At 41.5% G+C, this 13,984-nt stretch overlaps 1 protein-coding gene across 1 annotated transcript; it reads right to left on the reverse strand.

Moving 5' to 3' along the window:
• Positions 1-7,707: 7,707 nt before the first annotated feature.
• LOC100735529 (olfactory receptor 10V1) lies at positions 7,708-8,628 on the reverse strand. Its single transcript, XM_023562649.2, has one exon. It carries the CDS (start codon positions 8,626-8,628, stop codon positions 7,708-7,710), a length of 921 nt encoding a protein of 306 aa, XP_023418417.2.
• Positions 8,629-13,984: the final 5,356 nt, after the last annotated feature.

Genomic DNA, 13,984 nt, shown 5'->3' on the forward strand with positions numbered 1-13,984 from the left:
AATCTCAAACTCTTCCATTGTTTGAGGAAAAGTCTCTCTCCGTTGTCCTGAAACTCGACTTGAAACAGATCAGGCTGCTGTGCCTTTCTGGTACAGGAGGTTCCTGGCTCAGAGTTTTGCCCCCCAGTGTCTGCCCAGGCCATTAGAAGTGAAGCGGGGTGAAATGGAGCCTCAAAGGGCAACTAGGGAAGTTAATACAACCGGGCCTTGATTCAGCTGCTTTGTTTGTTCTGGCTGGCACACTGATGCATCCCCTGTTCCCAAGAGCACCATGGACCTAAAGCCACCCGGGTTTTGTTCATGACTGCTTGGACCTGGAACGGGCTTATCCACACAAGGAGCAAGGTGTTAAGTCAGTAGCATTGAGGGTTCTGGAAAACTCTAATTCATAAAATTAGTGGGAAGCAGAGAGTGACATGAGCTGGGTATAAATGTTGAAGAGTGACTAGATGCCCAGCAGCAACTGGAGAATAATTTGTTATGGACCATTTCATACTCTTCCAATGTGTGTGTGTTATCTCGTTTAATTTTCCTAAGGGGTTCAGCAGGCAAGAAGTTCAATATTACCTCTCTGTGGTGGATGGAGCAGAGGGTCACCAAGTTACCCTACCTCACAGCATAGTATATGGAGAAGAGAGGCTGGCAGTGAGAGCTCTTTACGGCTGTCAATGATTACCCAGATCTTGGCCTCTTTCCTCTCATAGGGCCTCCAAGCTGTGATCTCAGCCGTGATCTCATCACTGACCACTCCATGAACTCAGCAAAACAACTAATGTCTTTTTCCAAGTTGAAGCCTTCAGGTGCATGGAAAGAGCCCTAACTGATACTGGATGAAAAGACAAAGAGACTTCCACACAGAACTCCTAGCTTGACTCTTGGATATACAAGGTTTTTATTCTAAAAATACTGCTGATTCAAATTATGTGGCCGAGACCCAGATGAGCCTGTTAGGGGTTCAGGTCTCCTCAGAATTAAAACTGGATTTTATGATGCTGGCCGGTATTGTTCCTTGACTGAATGGATACATTCTGATCACTGAAGACATAACAGTCTGACCAACTGTGGGGCACAAAGTCTAGCAGGGTTGGGAACCTGGGGACCAGCAGGTCTTGGAGTGGGTCATCCTCAGGCTCCACTCTTTACCATCTGTGTGATCTTCACGAGCTCTGGTTTCCTCAGCTCTCAGTGCAAATGATACTAATGTCTGCCTTAAAGTTGTACAGACTGAATGCAATACTGATTACAAAATTCTGTGTGCAGTGTCTGGTGTTGGTAATGCTCATTAAAAGCGAGCTGTTGCTATCACTGATTTTCTAAATAGCTATCCTGTGGCCCTCTGTGTTCTTTTGATACCACAGTTTGTAAAATCCCTGTTGAACATCATCTCCTGCCTTCAGGTGTCAATGTACAGCAACATGCCTCCCTGCAGCCGGTCATCTCCACAGGGCAATGTGTATCCTGCATCCTAACACCACCTTGCCAGGTGGAGCTTGTTATTCCTGGTTTCAGAGGAATCAATAGAACATCACTGAGGTTGCATAATGTGTTCATCATCTAGAGCCTTGAGCCCCTGCTGAAACCTAGATTTGATGGCTTGAAATCCTTGTTCTTTCATCCTGGTAAGCTGTGTCAATCAGTATCACTGCGAATACAATAATTGTTACTTCTCATTATACATATTGAGCTGTGGCAATTTTGTTAGAGATTTGTAGTAACATTTTTAATCTCTCCTTTGTCTTTTTCATTCTGTGTATTTCTTGATCATATATTTATAACTCCTAGAGCAGGGTCATTTTCAGGGTTTCCTGGCTCATGAAACATTTCTGTCATAATTAATGAAAGATGATCCTTTCTCAATTTAAAAAAGTCAAACTTAACAAATTGTTTCTCAATAATAATTAGAGCAACCATGAATCCTGTTTGTATCAAGCATACTGACCAGATTTTGAATATAAATAATAGAAAATTGAATTTTTAATAATAATAAGTATGAACTCAAAGCTAATAGGAAATTGATTTCTTATAAATTACTTACAAATTCTTGCTTTTTGAAAGGAATTTTTATGAATATTTTAATGCATTTTAGTGCATATGCATTACTAGTTTCTATAGAAATCATCATTAGATTGTATTATCATCTTGTGCCATGGTAAGCCTTAAATTTTTAGCAAATATTAAACTTGGAAGCCATATTCTCCATCAGTGATTGATACTGGCAAAATTAAAAATGAGTGTTAGAAATCTGGAGAGATAAATAGTATTTGAAAATATATCCAGCAAATTATTACTACGAGACATTGCTCTGTGTTAACAAGGTCCACCCTCATACTAGAACTCAGAGATCTAAGGACTTTAGTTCCTCATACACTACATTTACATCAGTGTCATAGTCCTCAGTGTATTCACCACACCTGCTCAATTATACATTTTTATAATGGCTTTAGCTGTTCACTTTCTTTTTAAGGTTTATAGTTTTTTTTTTGTCTTTTTTGAGCCAGGCTCTCTCTATGCAGTTCAGTCTGGCCTTGAGCTCAATTTGTAGCCCAGGCTGGTCTCGAACTCGCAAGGATCCTCCTGCCTCAGCCTCTCGAATGCTAGATTACAGGCATGAGCCACCATGCCCAGTTTAATGTTTATAGTTTTTAATATTTGCTGCTATCAATGAATGCAATAGTTTTCCAATGTTTTAAAAAGGCTGGGCTCCTTTTGAAAATGTGATATGTACAACATCTTGACTATTCAGATAAACTCATGCATGTAGGATTTTTTATACATGTTTAGAAGGTTTGAGAAGCCATTTTGAAATCCCAGGTTATGAACTTGGAGCAGAAAAAAAAAAACCAAAAACAAACCCAACCCATGACTATGTTTATTCAGAAGTAAGGATTAGCAAAGCAGCTACAAGAGAAATTTAAAAATAGAGCAGATTTCAAAAGTCTGTATCCAGTTACCTGCTCAAATCTCCATTTGGATATCTGATAGAAATAACAGTTTCCTCCTTTAACCCGACCACTCTCTCCCCCTTCCTGGTTATTGGCTGCCCAACTGCTGAAGCCTGAACCCAAGCCATTCTGAGTTCATCTCCTTCGCATGCACATCCATCAGTCACCTGGCTCTGTCAGTTTTGCCTCCGTTGTGCATTCTGTAGGCGTCACTCTTCATCTCTCCTGCCGCCAGGCTCGACCAGGCCATGTGGAGAGGTTAGAAGAATGCCTCAGACGGGAGGTGGCTCAGTGGCACAGTCCTAGAACAAATAATTTTTTTGAGAAGACCATAACCAGTTGATGATTACACAAACTATGTCAATAATTAGGTTGTAATGACATAGATGAATATGCATCCCAATGAAACTGTGACAGTCATATTAAAAGCAGGGCTATACACAGCAGCAGTCATGGGCCACCAAGAGGAGAAACAAGAAGCCAGCCCCTTCCTGTGAGCCAGCCAGCATGCGAGGTGGGAGACAAGAAAAGCTGAGTATCTCTTGTAAGCAACTGGCTGATTTGGAGAAACACAGGCTGGGATGATAGCTACTGAAGTAAAAAAAAAAGATTAATGCCTGCAGTGGTTAGTGTTTGATTGGCCTTGCAGGCCTAAAGCTGGTAGTCTGAGCATCTATTTGGAGGATAGCAATATGCATACCAAATATGGATGATTTCTTTCTGAAGGTGGTAGCTGGACATTGTTCATCCCCTATTATTTTGTTTTAAAGTCCTGTATCATTTTCATTGTTTGGTTTGGTTTGGTTTAATTCTGTTTTGTTTTGTTTGATCTTTACGATGGCTGATCATATGGGAAGCTATTTTAAAGATAACAAGAGGCATTATAGTAGCCATTGTTGATATCCTCTTATCCTGTTTTAAAGTTTGTATCACTTTCACTCTTTTGTTTTGATTGGCTTTATTCTGTTTGGTTTTATTCTCTTTAAAATAAAATTTTAAAAACCAGATTGTGCAAGAGATGAAATAGAAATTTAACGAAGTATTAATAAGTTGCTCAATGGCGATGTTAATAACAATTGCACATTGGTATTGATTTCTGCTGCCAGTTTACTGGACAGGACCCAGAAAGTAGCAGGAGAAAGATGCTTGCCATCAGAGGACTTCAGGGAAGTTGTTCCAACCCACAGAAGCCAGTCACACTTCTCCGTGGCAAATGTGGGTAATACAACACCAAGCTAGCATCATTTTGATTCTGAGAATCAAGTACCCATGAAAGCATTCTGTAAATAAAAACTTACTGCATAGGTATGAAATTTTATTTCTCCGACCAAATTCTTCTCTAGAACTTGAACACTGATAACCATGACAGTACGTTCTGGACAGCAGGCAGTGGCAATCTGTCTCTAGTTTCATGTGGTCACTTGGGGAGATCTTGGCTGATGACTTGGGCATTCAGTCTGGTGTTGCCACTGCGTAGCCTTGTTTCAGTGCCCCTCCTGCTCTCTTTCTTCTCTACCTCCTCCTTATCTTTCTGCTCTTCCATTATGTATCTGTCTGCTTGTTTTTCCACTTCATTTCTCCCTCCCTCCCTTCCTTTCCTCCTTTCCTTCCGAAATAAAGATCTTAGGTTAGATTTTTTTTTTTGTCTTTTTGAGACAGAGTCTCGCTATGCAGTTCAGGATGGCCTTGAGCTCATTTTGTAGCCCAGGTTGGTCTCAAGTTTGCAATAATCCCCCTTCCTCAGCCTCCCAAATGCTAGGATTACAGGCATGTGCCACCATGCCCAGCTCTGGTTAGATGGTCTTAAGAACTCTCCATCTATGGCAATCAAAATGACTGATCCAGAATGTTGGAATTTGTGTGATAGAAGACTTTAAGCCACTTCTGCTTATAATCATTAGGTTGATTGGTTTACTGTCTCCCTGGGTTGGGATTCATGCTGTCTGTGCAAATACACTGCCAGGAAATGTACAATTAAAATGTGGGATCTGAGTTTTCATACAGCAGATGGAAGAGTAGATCATGAGTCTCATAATTAGACCTGTGTAATAGACACAAACAGACATTTTGGAGCATGTGGGCTGCTTTCTGTGTGGGCTGGGCTTCATTGGAACACTTAAGACTAGACTGAAATTCTGCTTCCCACCCTGGCTAGCTGGTTGGCTCTGTATAAATCCTCTAACCACACCAGTGATCATTTCCTAGTCCCGATCCAGTGTGCGCTATAATTTTAACTCCATGGAGGTTCTGTTGGAAATGTTACAGTGATAATATCCTCAGACAGTTTTTGTGAGTGTATACTTGTGGATTGTCACTACCTTGATATGTGGGGCTATGGTGTCAAAGGAGTAGTGTGTCATTTCCACTCATCTTCATCAGTAAAGCTAGTAAAGGGGATTATCAAAAGCTATGGGTGTTTTAGACAGGAAATAAAAGAAATAATTAGCTTCAAAACTTAGACACTAACCAGAAATGGAAGCTGCAGTTTTGAATGTTGACATTGCAACAGGAGACTTGTCAAGAGACCACACTTGAGGCACAGTAATTATTCACGCCACAGAATGATTACCTTGGGCCTTATTACATGAAGTAGAGACCTTTAGGGATATATATGTGGGCATAATATAATAATTCTCAACTCATAGGGTGTGGCCTACAGGCATAATTGTGAGAGTCAAGAATAAAGCTGAATTTCTATTAAGTTAATTCTAACAATAAGAATTCAGTAAATTGGAAATCATGGTGTAGCACATATCTACATAGAGGATGCCAGCTAGGCAAATATTAGAGAAGTTGATTACATCAATAATGCTAGCTTCAAAGCAAGAAGAAATTACAAATTGTCAACGTTTTTTGAGTGTAGAAATATATATATTAAATTTTTTTAATAAGTTGACTTTATAAAAGAAACTTTTTAAAAAATTTGTTCTTGTTGGTACCAAGGATTGAACTCACGACCTCATACCTGTGCAGGCATTTAAGCTAAATAACGCTGGTCAAGTGCTTGCCACGCGTGGTGGAAGACGTTCTGAGCTGAATGACATGCTCTTGGTTCCCAGAGCATTCACAGCTGGTGAAGTGATTCTTTTCCTTGCCAGGAGAAGTTACAGACACAAATATATAGACAGCTTCCACTGCGCGTCAAAACAGCGAGGTACCCAGCGCAGTTCCAACCCCCAGCAATATTCTGGAGGATTTCAGTGAATAATTTGATTAAATGGTTAATTTGGAAGCATTTTGAAAAGACTGATTCCTAAGACTACACAGGAAGTGACCTGTGCTAAGTCATGTCAAATTCATCTCATTTTAAAATTAAGGCTCTACGTGCCTGATAAAATGCTGAAGTATATTTTATTTACATGAAAACATTTGTTTGGATGGTATCTTTATGGAAGAAATGGTTAATTATAGATTAGATGGTGAATTCGTTATTTATTTATTGCTACAAAATAAACCATTCTAAACAAAGGTTTAAGATAGCAATCATTTATTTGTCCCCAGCTCTGTGGGTCAAAAGTTTGATCTGGGCTGTGTTGGTCTCACCGGAGTTACTGGTGCGACTAAAGCTGTCGGGTAGATTAACTCCAGGTGGTCTTAGAAATATCAGCCTGGACTGTTTGTCTCTGCTCGATGGGGTCACATCCTAGCTCACCTGTGTGAAAGAGATGATGGTCTCCAAAGTGGCGTGGGTGTCTATGCTTTGCAATGTCCCATTGGCCACAGCCAGTCACACAGCTATGACTGCAGTGTTGGGAGGCGCTAGGTGGAGGCCTCCGTATGAGGAGGTGGGACTCGGCAAGGGCTGTAATTAGTCCACTGTGGCATTAAGTGCGTTTATTCATTAAGGATGATTCTTGAAAAATGTAGTATTCAGTGATGCCCACTTTATCTTCTTCTCTGATTTTATTTATTAAATAATTTTCTTTTACAATCACCTTTTTTATTGAAGAGATGCACTTCAAAAATTATGAACACTGCTGTGGGTTTTCATTTTGGTTAATGAAACAAGAAATGCCAAACTGTAGTTTTTTCTTTCCTTTTTGCTTGTTTTACCACTTAGTATGAGTGGACCAATATTTTGGATCATAACATTGTGACACTGAAAGGATGCTCTGCATCTCTTGGCCCAGCCCTGCTGCCCCGGAAGGAAGACGCAGATGGTGGAGAAGGGGCGACTTGCTGAGGTATCTATGATCCTCGCGGCAGAACAGGTTCCCACCAGAGCAGATTGACCTGAGGACACCTCAGTCTCCATGTTCTCAGCCTGGAGGTAACTGTTGTTAACATTTTAGTTTCCTTTTCTGAAAAATGAAGATGGTGATACTATGGGTTACCGTAGGTTATTGTGGGTTACCATGGGTTATCGTGGGTTACCTTGGGTTACTGTGGGTTAAGTGAGATAATCCACATAAAGTACCTAGCGTGTAGCTGCTGTCAATACATCTTGATTCTTCCCTTTCCATTCATACCTGGGACATCATCTTGCTTTCTGTGACACAGCTTTATTTACAGGAACACAATACCACTAGTTTTTTCTGACAGTACCACAATAAATAACGGGCCACACATTTCACTATGCTCCTGGCATTGCTGTCTTATGGATGTCACAGCAGCATAATCACTTTCAGTTTTATTTACTGATTTTTTGAAATGCTAGAATCAAACTCAGGTTCTCGCACATGCCAGATCCCAACATCATAACGAATAACTTTGCATGTCACCCTCAGAAGTGCCTGCCTTTAAGGAAACTGCAGGATCACCCTACCTAGAACTTTTTCAGGGTCTTCTTTAGGGTGTCTCTCAGTTCCTTGCTCCTCATGCTGTAGATGAAGGGGTTCAAAATGGGGGTGATGAAAGTGTAGACCACAGACACAGCCCGACCCATCTCAGGGGAGTAGCTGGAACCAGGGGACAGATAGATGAAGCTGGTGCAGCCGTACTGCAGGAGGACCACTGAGATGTGAGAGGAGCAGGTGGAGAAGGCTCGGCGGCGCCCCACAGCTGAGCGGATCTGCACGATTGCCAGCGCGATGAGGACATAGGAGATGGAGATCAGTGTGAGGGGTACACTGAGGACCAGGAAGCTAGTGATGTACAGGGCCATCTCATGCACGTGTGTGTCTGCGCAGGCCAGGCGCAGGATGGCAGGCATGTCGCAGTAGAAGTGGTAGACCTCGTTGCTGTGGCAGAAAGGGAGGTGGAAAATTAACGTGGTCAGTGGCAGCGACAGCAGGAACCCCAGCACCAGGCTCCCTGCCACCAGTTCCACACACACACGCCAGCGCATGATGAGGCTGTATCTCAGCGGCCGGCAGATGGCCACAAACCGGTCGTAAGCCATGACCGCCAGCAGAACACAGTCGGTTCCTCCCAAGAAGACGAAGAAAAACATCTGGGTCCCACAACCTGCAAGGGAAACAGGAGTTTTTCCCATTGAGAGAAGGTTTGCCAAGGCCAGGGGTGCGATGGAAGATGTGTAGAAGATTTCCAGGACCGCCAAGGTGGCCAGGAAAAAGTACATGGGGGTGTGGAGGGAAGGGCTGATATGGACAACGACAGCAATCATGGCATTTCCACTCAGGCTGGTCAGGTACATCACCAAGAAGGCCATGAAAATCGCCATTTGGACCTCGGGGTCAGAAGAGAATGGGCGAAAGAAGAATTGTATCTTTGCAGTTTTGTTCATTCCTTCCGTGGTCGTGTATTGAACCTACTAAGAGGAGAAATGACACGATTTTCAAGGTGACTCTCATTTCATGGGTGTTTCCCCAACTCTTCCATGCAGTGTTAGAGCAGTTCCTCAGCAGTGACATACATCATTTCAATTAGAGGTCATGTAACATTATCATTTAAAATCTGCCACCCATTCATCTTTCCTCTCCTACCCCCAAGGAGCAAAGATTTAAAAATTTTCGGTGATGCTCCAGTGATTCTTGATTTAATCCCAATGCCTAGCAGTGCTTGAAACAGAAGAGTTTCCAAGATACATTTGCTGGAGAAATTAATGAATCATCAGCTTAAAGCTTGACATTGTAAAAGGGATAAGATAGGATGTTAATTCATTGTGTTAAACTTATATTGAGGAACTTATAATTGCACAGGCAGTTGAACTAAAGGGAGCTGTGCTACTGGCATGGCATAATCACATCATAAAATCTGTTATATTTCACAAGACCTAGTCTCCTTTATCCAATTTAACCCTAAGCATGACTAGTTCATCCTTTGAAAAGTTTCCTATGTGTGTTGCTTTGGTCATTTTGCTGTGACTTGGTCGCTTTTATCTACTGACTTTACGAGTGGATTTTAGTGATAGTCTGCCATCCGCTTTCCCATTTTCCCTCTGTTCCTTCTGTAATCCACTCTGTTCTTCATTGTCCTTTTACTCATCTACTTAGAAATTTCCACTGACTTTCTAATGGTTCAATTTCAGCCTTCACAAAACTGTCAGTTTCCCCAGTCTTTCTTAGATCTGGTTTACGAGTAATCCCACGATGGCATGCGGTTGCCCATGGTATGCATTGATGGTCTCTACTCATTGGCCTCCCATCCAGGTTCTCCTTTCTGCTCATATACATCTGTTTTGCCTCTTCCCTTTGGCTTAAGCTAAATCCTACTCAACATTCAAATTCTAGGATATGCTCTTCTTTCATGAAGTCTTCCTGAAATACTCTTAGCTTAAATCTTTCCTTTCTCTGAAATTCTGTGCTGCTCATAATGTTACGATGTTAGGTTGATTCTCTGTCTTTTACTGTGTTTATAAGTGCTATCCCCAGTTATATTTTAGTTCCCCTGAAGGTAGGCAATGAGGCTCTGAGAGCAGGAACTCTCTGATGACAAGTTTTCATTTCCAGTATGCTAAGTGCGAGGCATGAGGAAAACTGCTTTATAATGCACCAGCTTATTTTATCCATAAACTATTTTAATAAGCATGTCCTACAATCAGCTCCATGTCACCAACTAGGACACACAGCTTAAAAAGATCAGGAATTTCTCAAAAGTCACACAGCTTCAAAGTGAGAGAGAGTCAGGGTTGACCACAATCCATTTGGATTCAGCCTCAGTCTGCAGTACACTGCCTTGATCTGTACTGTATTTTGCTCCTGAATAGCTTTGCTATGTGATTGATCACCTACTTTTCAATCCTCTGGTGAGCTCCAGGTCGTCTACTGGAATAAGTACATCTAAGATCAGAGACCAAAAGCAGCAGTTTGTGATGTTTCTAGACTCGAGAGACACAGTCACAGTCTGGATTGTGACTTAATGCATAAATGCTTCTCTTACCAGTGCAACAATAGCCATTACACCCCCCACCTTGGTTTTTTCTAAGGAGGAGTAGGAAAGTGTTTGGATGCTATGGGGCTTTGGGTAGAGATCGAGGGACAGTGGTTTTAATTTAGCTTCCGTGAGAGACAAAGGAAACAAAGGGCAGGTAGTCTCCTCTGTACCTGGTGCCTGAAGCCCTGTGCGATGGCTGGGGGGTAGCACCTGTAATACAGTTTTCAGCTCCTGCACATCTGGACAGTATCGTGGGACTGAACCAAGTCAGTGTAAAGCGAATCACTCAATTCCGTAGGGTGCTGGAGAAAGTCTTGGAGGTGCCTTTGGTTCATGTTCTTTCCAGACTCGCTGTGCTCAGAAAGTTTGCTCTGTTTACTGGGCATAAATCTATCTAATCTCAAAGTGACCATTTCTCACTAGAGTGAGTAGCCTTTGTTTCATCTCAAGCCTAGATAAAAGGAGAAATCAACCACAGATGGATAGTTACACTGTGAAACTCAGAGTGCTGCTTGAAAGATTCAAATGCAGCAGTGTCCTCCACCTAGAGGCTGTTTTAACTTGAGCAGTGCCCTTGTTATTGTAAGGAAAAAACCAACCAGACATCTACAAAGGATGGTACAGAATGGGCAGAAATAGAATTCATCCATATTTCGGTAAAATGTAGAACCAAATGTTATATAACCTGCAATGAGATAGCTACATGCTTTGCTGTCCGCATTCTTCATATAGTTCTGTATTGGTTACTTTTCTCTTGTTGCTGAGACAAAATACCTGATGCTCAAAATTAAGGAAAAAAGGTTTATTTAGCTCACAGTTTGTAGAGGTTTCAGTCCATAATCAGTTGACTCCAAGGCAGAGTGGTACATGGCAAAGGGCAACAATTCATACAAGTGGAAAACAGTGAAAGCAACCAGTAAAAGGGGAGGAGCCTTAAGGGAAGACCCTTCCTGTCCCTTATAGTGTATGTAGGCCACATCCAAGTGGGTGTAGCAACCACACCCATAATCCCAGCACTGGACCATGAGTCATTCACAGACTTTGGAAGCCCACATCCACAACTGCATGAGGCTTTGGTGGACATCTAGACACAAACCATAACATAAATTGAGGGATGAAAGTGGCTATTTGGGTCCAGGAATCATGTTTCCTACCCTGGAATGTGTAAATTCTAGATTTAGAGGGCAAAAAGCCATCTCTTGGGAGAAAGTGAAGTTCCAGGATCAATATCGCACAACTTTTCTAAGGATCCCTTTTAATTTGAAAAATTTGGACTGGGCATGGTAGTACATGCCTGTAATCCCAGGACCCTGAAAGGCAGAGGCAGGAGCACTGCAAATTCAGGCCCAGCTTGGGCAACTCAGTGATTTAGCAAGACCTTGTCTCAAACAAAATAATAAAAATGGGCTGGAGTCATAGCTCAACGTAAAGGTCCTGGGTTCACTTCCCAGTACCTCAGAAGAAAATTTTGGGTTCATAATTTAACATTGAAACAAACATGGAGATAGTATACAGTAGGAGGCAGATTTTCTTGAATTTAGGGTCAGGTAAAATACAAGACTTTAAAGAAATTTCTTTCTATGGCTGATCATTAAGCCATTAGGAATATAAACTGTCTGGTTCTTATTTCAGTGCTAAATGGAAAAGCTTTACCTGCGTTGGTTTAGGTGATAGATCGGCTATTCCCCAGTGGAGAATGTGATTCCCTAATGCTCCCAAGTCTAGAATCTTAATTTGAAATAGCTCTTCCTTGTTATTTCAAAGAAAATGACTAAAGTAGGGAAATTTCTTCTAAGATAGATGAGCCCAGAGAAAAACTCCCAGGAGATAATTTTTTTAAACAGACAGGCCTTTGGATGATTGTTTATCATCTTTTGAAGCTGCTTACAGTCAGACAAACAAGCGCAGGCTCCACCAGTTCTTTACCCTTCATGTAATCCCTGCACAAGCTGATGAGAGGTCTTGGAAGGTCCTGGATGCCCCATTAGAACCGTGCCAGGCTCCCCTGACTGGCTTTTCTCAGGAGAGTACCTGACCTGTGCAAAGTTGAAAAAGCAATCAGTTTACATTTGTTGTTTAAATACCCAAGGTACTCTATGGCACTCAAAGGTGACTGAGATGCCATCTACTCAGTGAAGTCAAAGGGAGAAGGCAGTTGGCTGTGTCTCCCTTGTCTGGTTCTGTTTTCAGTGCCTCTGTCTGTAACCCTCCCACCCTGTCGGTTTTCTCAGTTTAATCACAGGCAGAGAAAGGCAGATTGCAAATTTCTTTTTTTGTCTTTTTCCTTTTTATTGGTACCGGGGATCGAACTCACGACTGACTGGTTGTAAGGCAGGTGCTTATGCCGCTGAGCTAAATCCCCAGCCCCGAGATTGCAAATTTCAATTCCTTAAAAACTGCAAAGGGAGGAGGGAGTTTCTGGGTGGGCTTTTGGCTGAGTCAGTAACTGTATTTTTGATTCTGTAACCAGATTTTAGAAGGATGTGTATATGTGCACATGTATGCACTCACACACAAATTTGGGAAAATGATGCTTCTAAGACAAAACAGTAAAAAGCAGGCTCTGTTGGAATTCAGTAATGTATGTTTAAATTATGGCTTTTCTACTTCCTCATATACTCAAGAATAACACCTCAAGACTTTTACGAGGTGCAAATGTATAGCATTCAGGCAGGAATCTGTTAGAATTCCCAGAGCATATTAACTGCTCAATAGAGTACAGGGATTAATTGATTCCTTCATCATGCATGCTGAGACTGGAAAGTCTTTCTGAGTAGATGAGTGGCCTGGCAGGCCAGTCTAATATTTTCTGGGAGAGCTTTCATGTCATACCTAGTTCCATCGTTGGCTTCCTATCTCACCTTATACCTCAGAATCCTTCTTTAACTATGTGGAAGAATGACCGCTCCTTAACTACTCATAAACCGTTACTCTTGAAAGATGGGATGTAGGAAACACCTTGACTCTGGATATGTCTGCAAGACCTAACTGATCTATAAATCCTTACACTGGCTGTAGCAAAATCATGGAAGATCTGCTGATATTATTCAAAGAACATATTTTAGTAGATTTGTATTCAAACAAAAGTGTAATCTGCTCTTGAATAATATTTTATATGTGCCTGAAGAGTCTCTTTTGGCTATTTTCTAGAAAAAACTCTTGTTTTTTGGCAGGAGCATCTAGTGAGAAGGAGGGCCAACTTGAATCCATTTATGTCAGTCATATGGAATTTGCTGCTGGGGAGGGCAATGCTGGTAACACACAGGCAGTTCATGGGGCTCGGCTGACGCCTTCACAAGCGAGAGGGTCGTATGAACCAGTCAAACATTCCACAAAAGTTACTGTTTTCCTATTATAATAATAATGGGTAATATTTACAGGGAACTTACTAAGACCTGTATACTGTGCTGATCATTTGACTGGCATTATTTTACTTAGAATGGTCTTTTGGTCCTGTGCAATAGGTACCTTTATTGTTAATATTTTTTGAATGAAGAAATTGAGATTTGAGAATTTAAAAATGACCTATATCTCCTCAAGAGAAGAATGGATAAAGATGTAGCATTTACACACAATGGAGTAATATTTGGCCATAAAGAAGGACAAGTTTGAGTTACTTATAGGAAAATGGTTGATTCTTGAGACCAAAACACTAAATCAAGCAAGCCAGTTACAGAAGGTTAAATATCACATGGCTTCTCTAAAATGGAGACCCAAAATATAGATAATTTAAAGAGCAAATAAAATAGGCATGTTTAAAAGCAGGG

Source organism: Cavia porcellus, unplaced genomic scaffold (assembly GCF_034190915.1).
Source record: "Cavia porcellus strain 051 isolate PalLab524CR breed Dunkin Hartley unplaced genomic scaffold, mCavPor4.1 scaffold_17, whole genome shotgun sequence".
Taxonomy (NCBI): Eukaryota; Metazoa; Chordata; class Mammalia; order Rodentia; family Caviidae; genus Cavia; species Cavia porcellus.

Bases quoted from the DNA above. Each gene is read 5' to 3' on its own strand.
- LOC100735529 (XM_023562649.2), bottom strand. From the start codon at position 8,628: ATGAACAAAACTGCAAAGATACAATTCTTCTTTCGCCCATTCTCTTCT.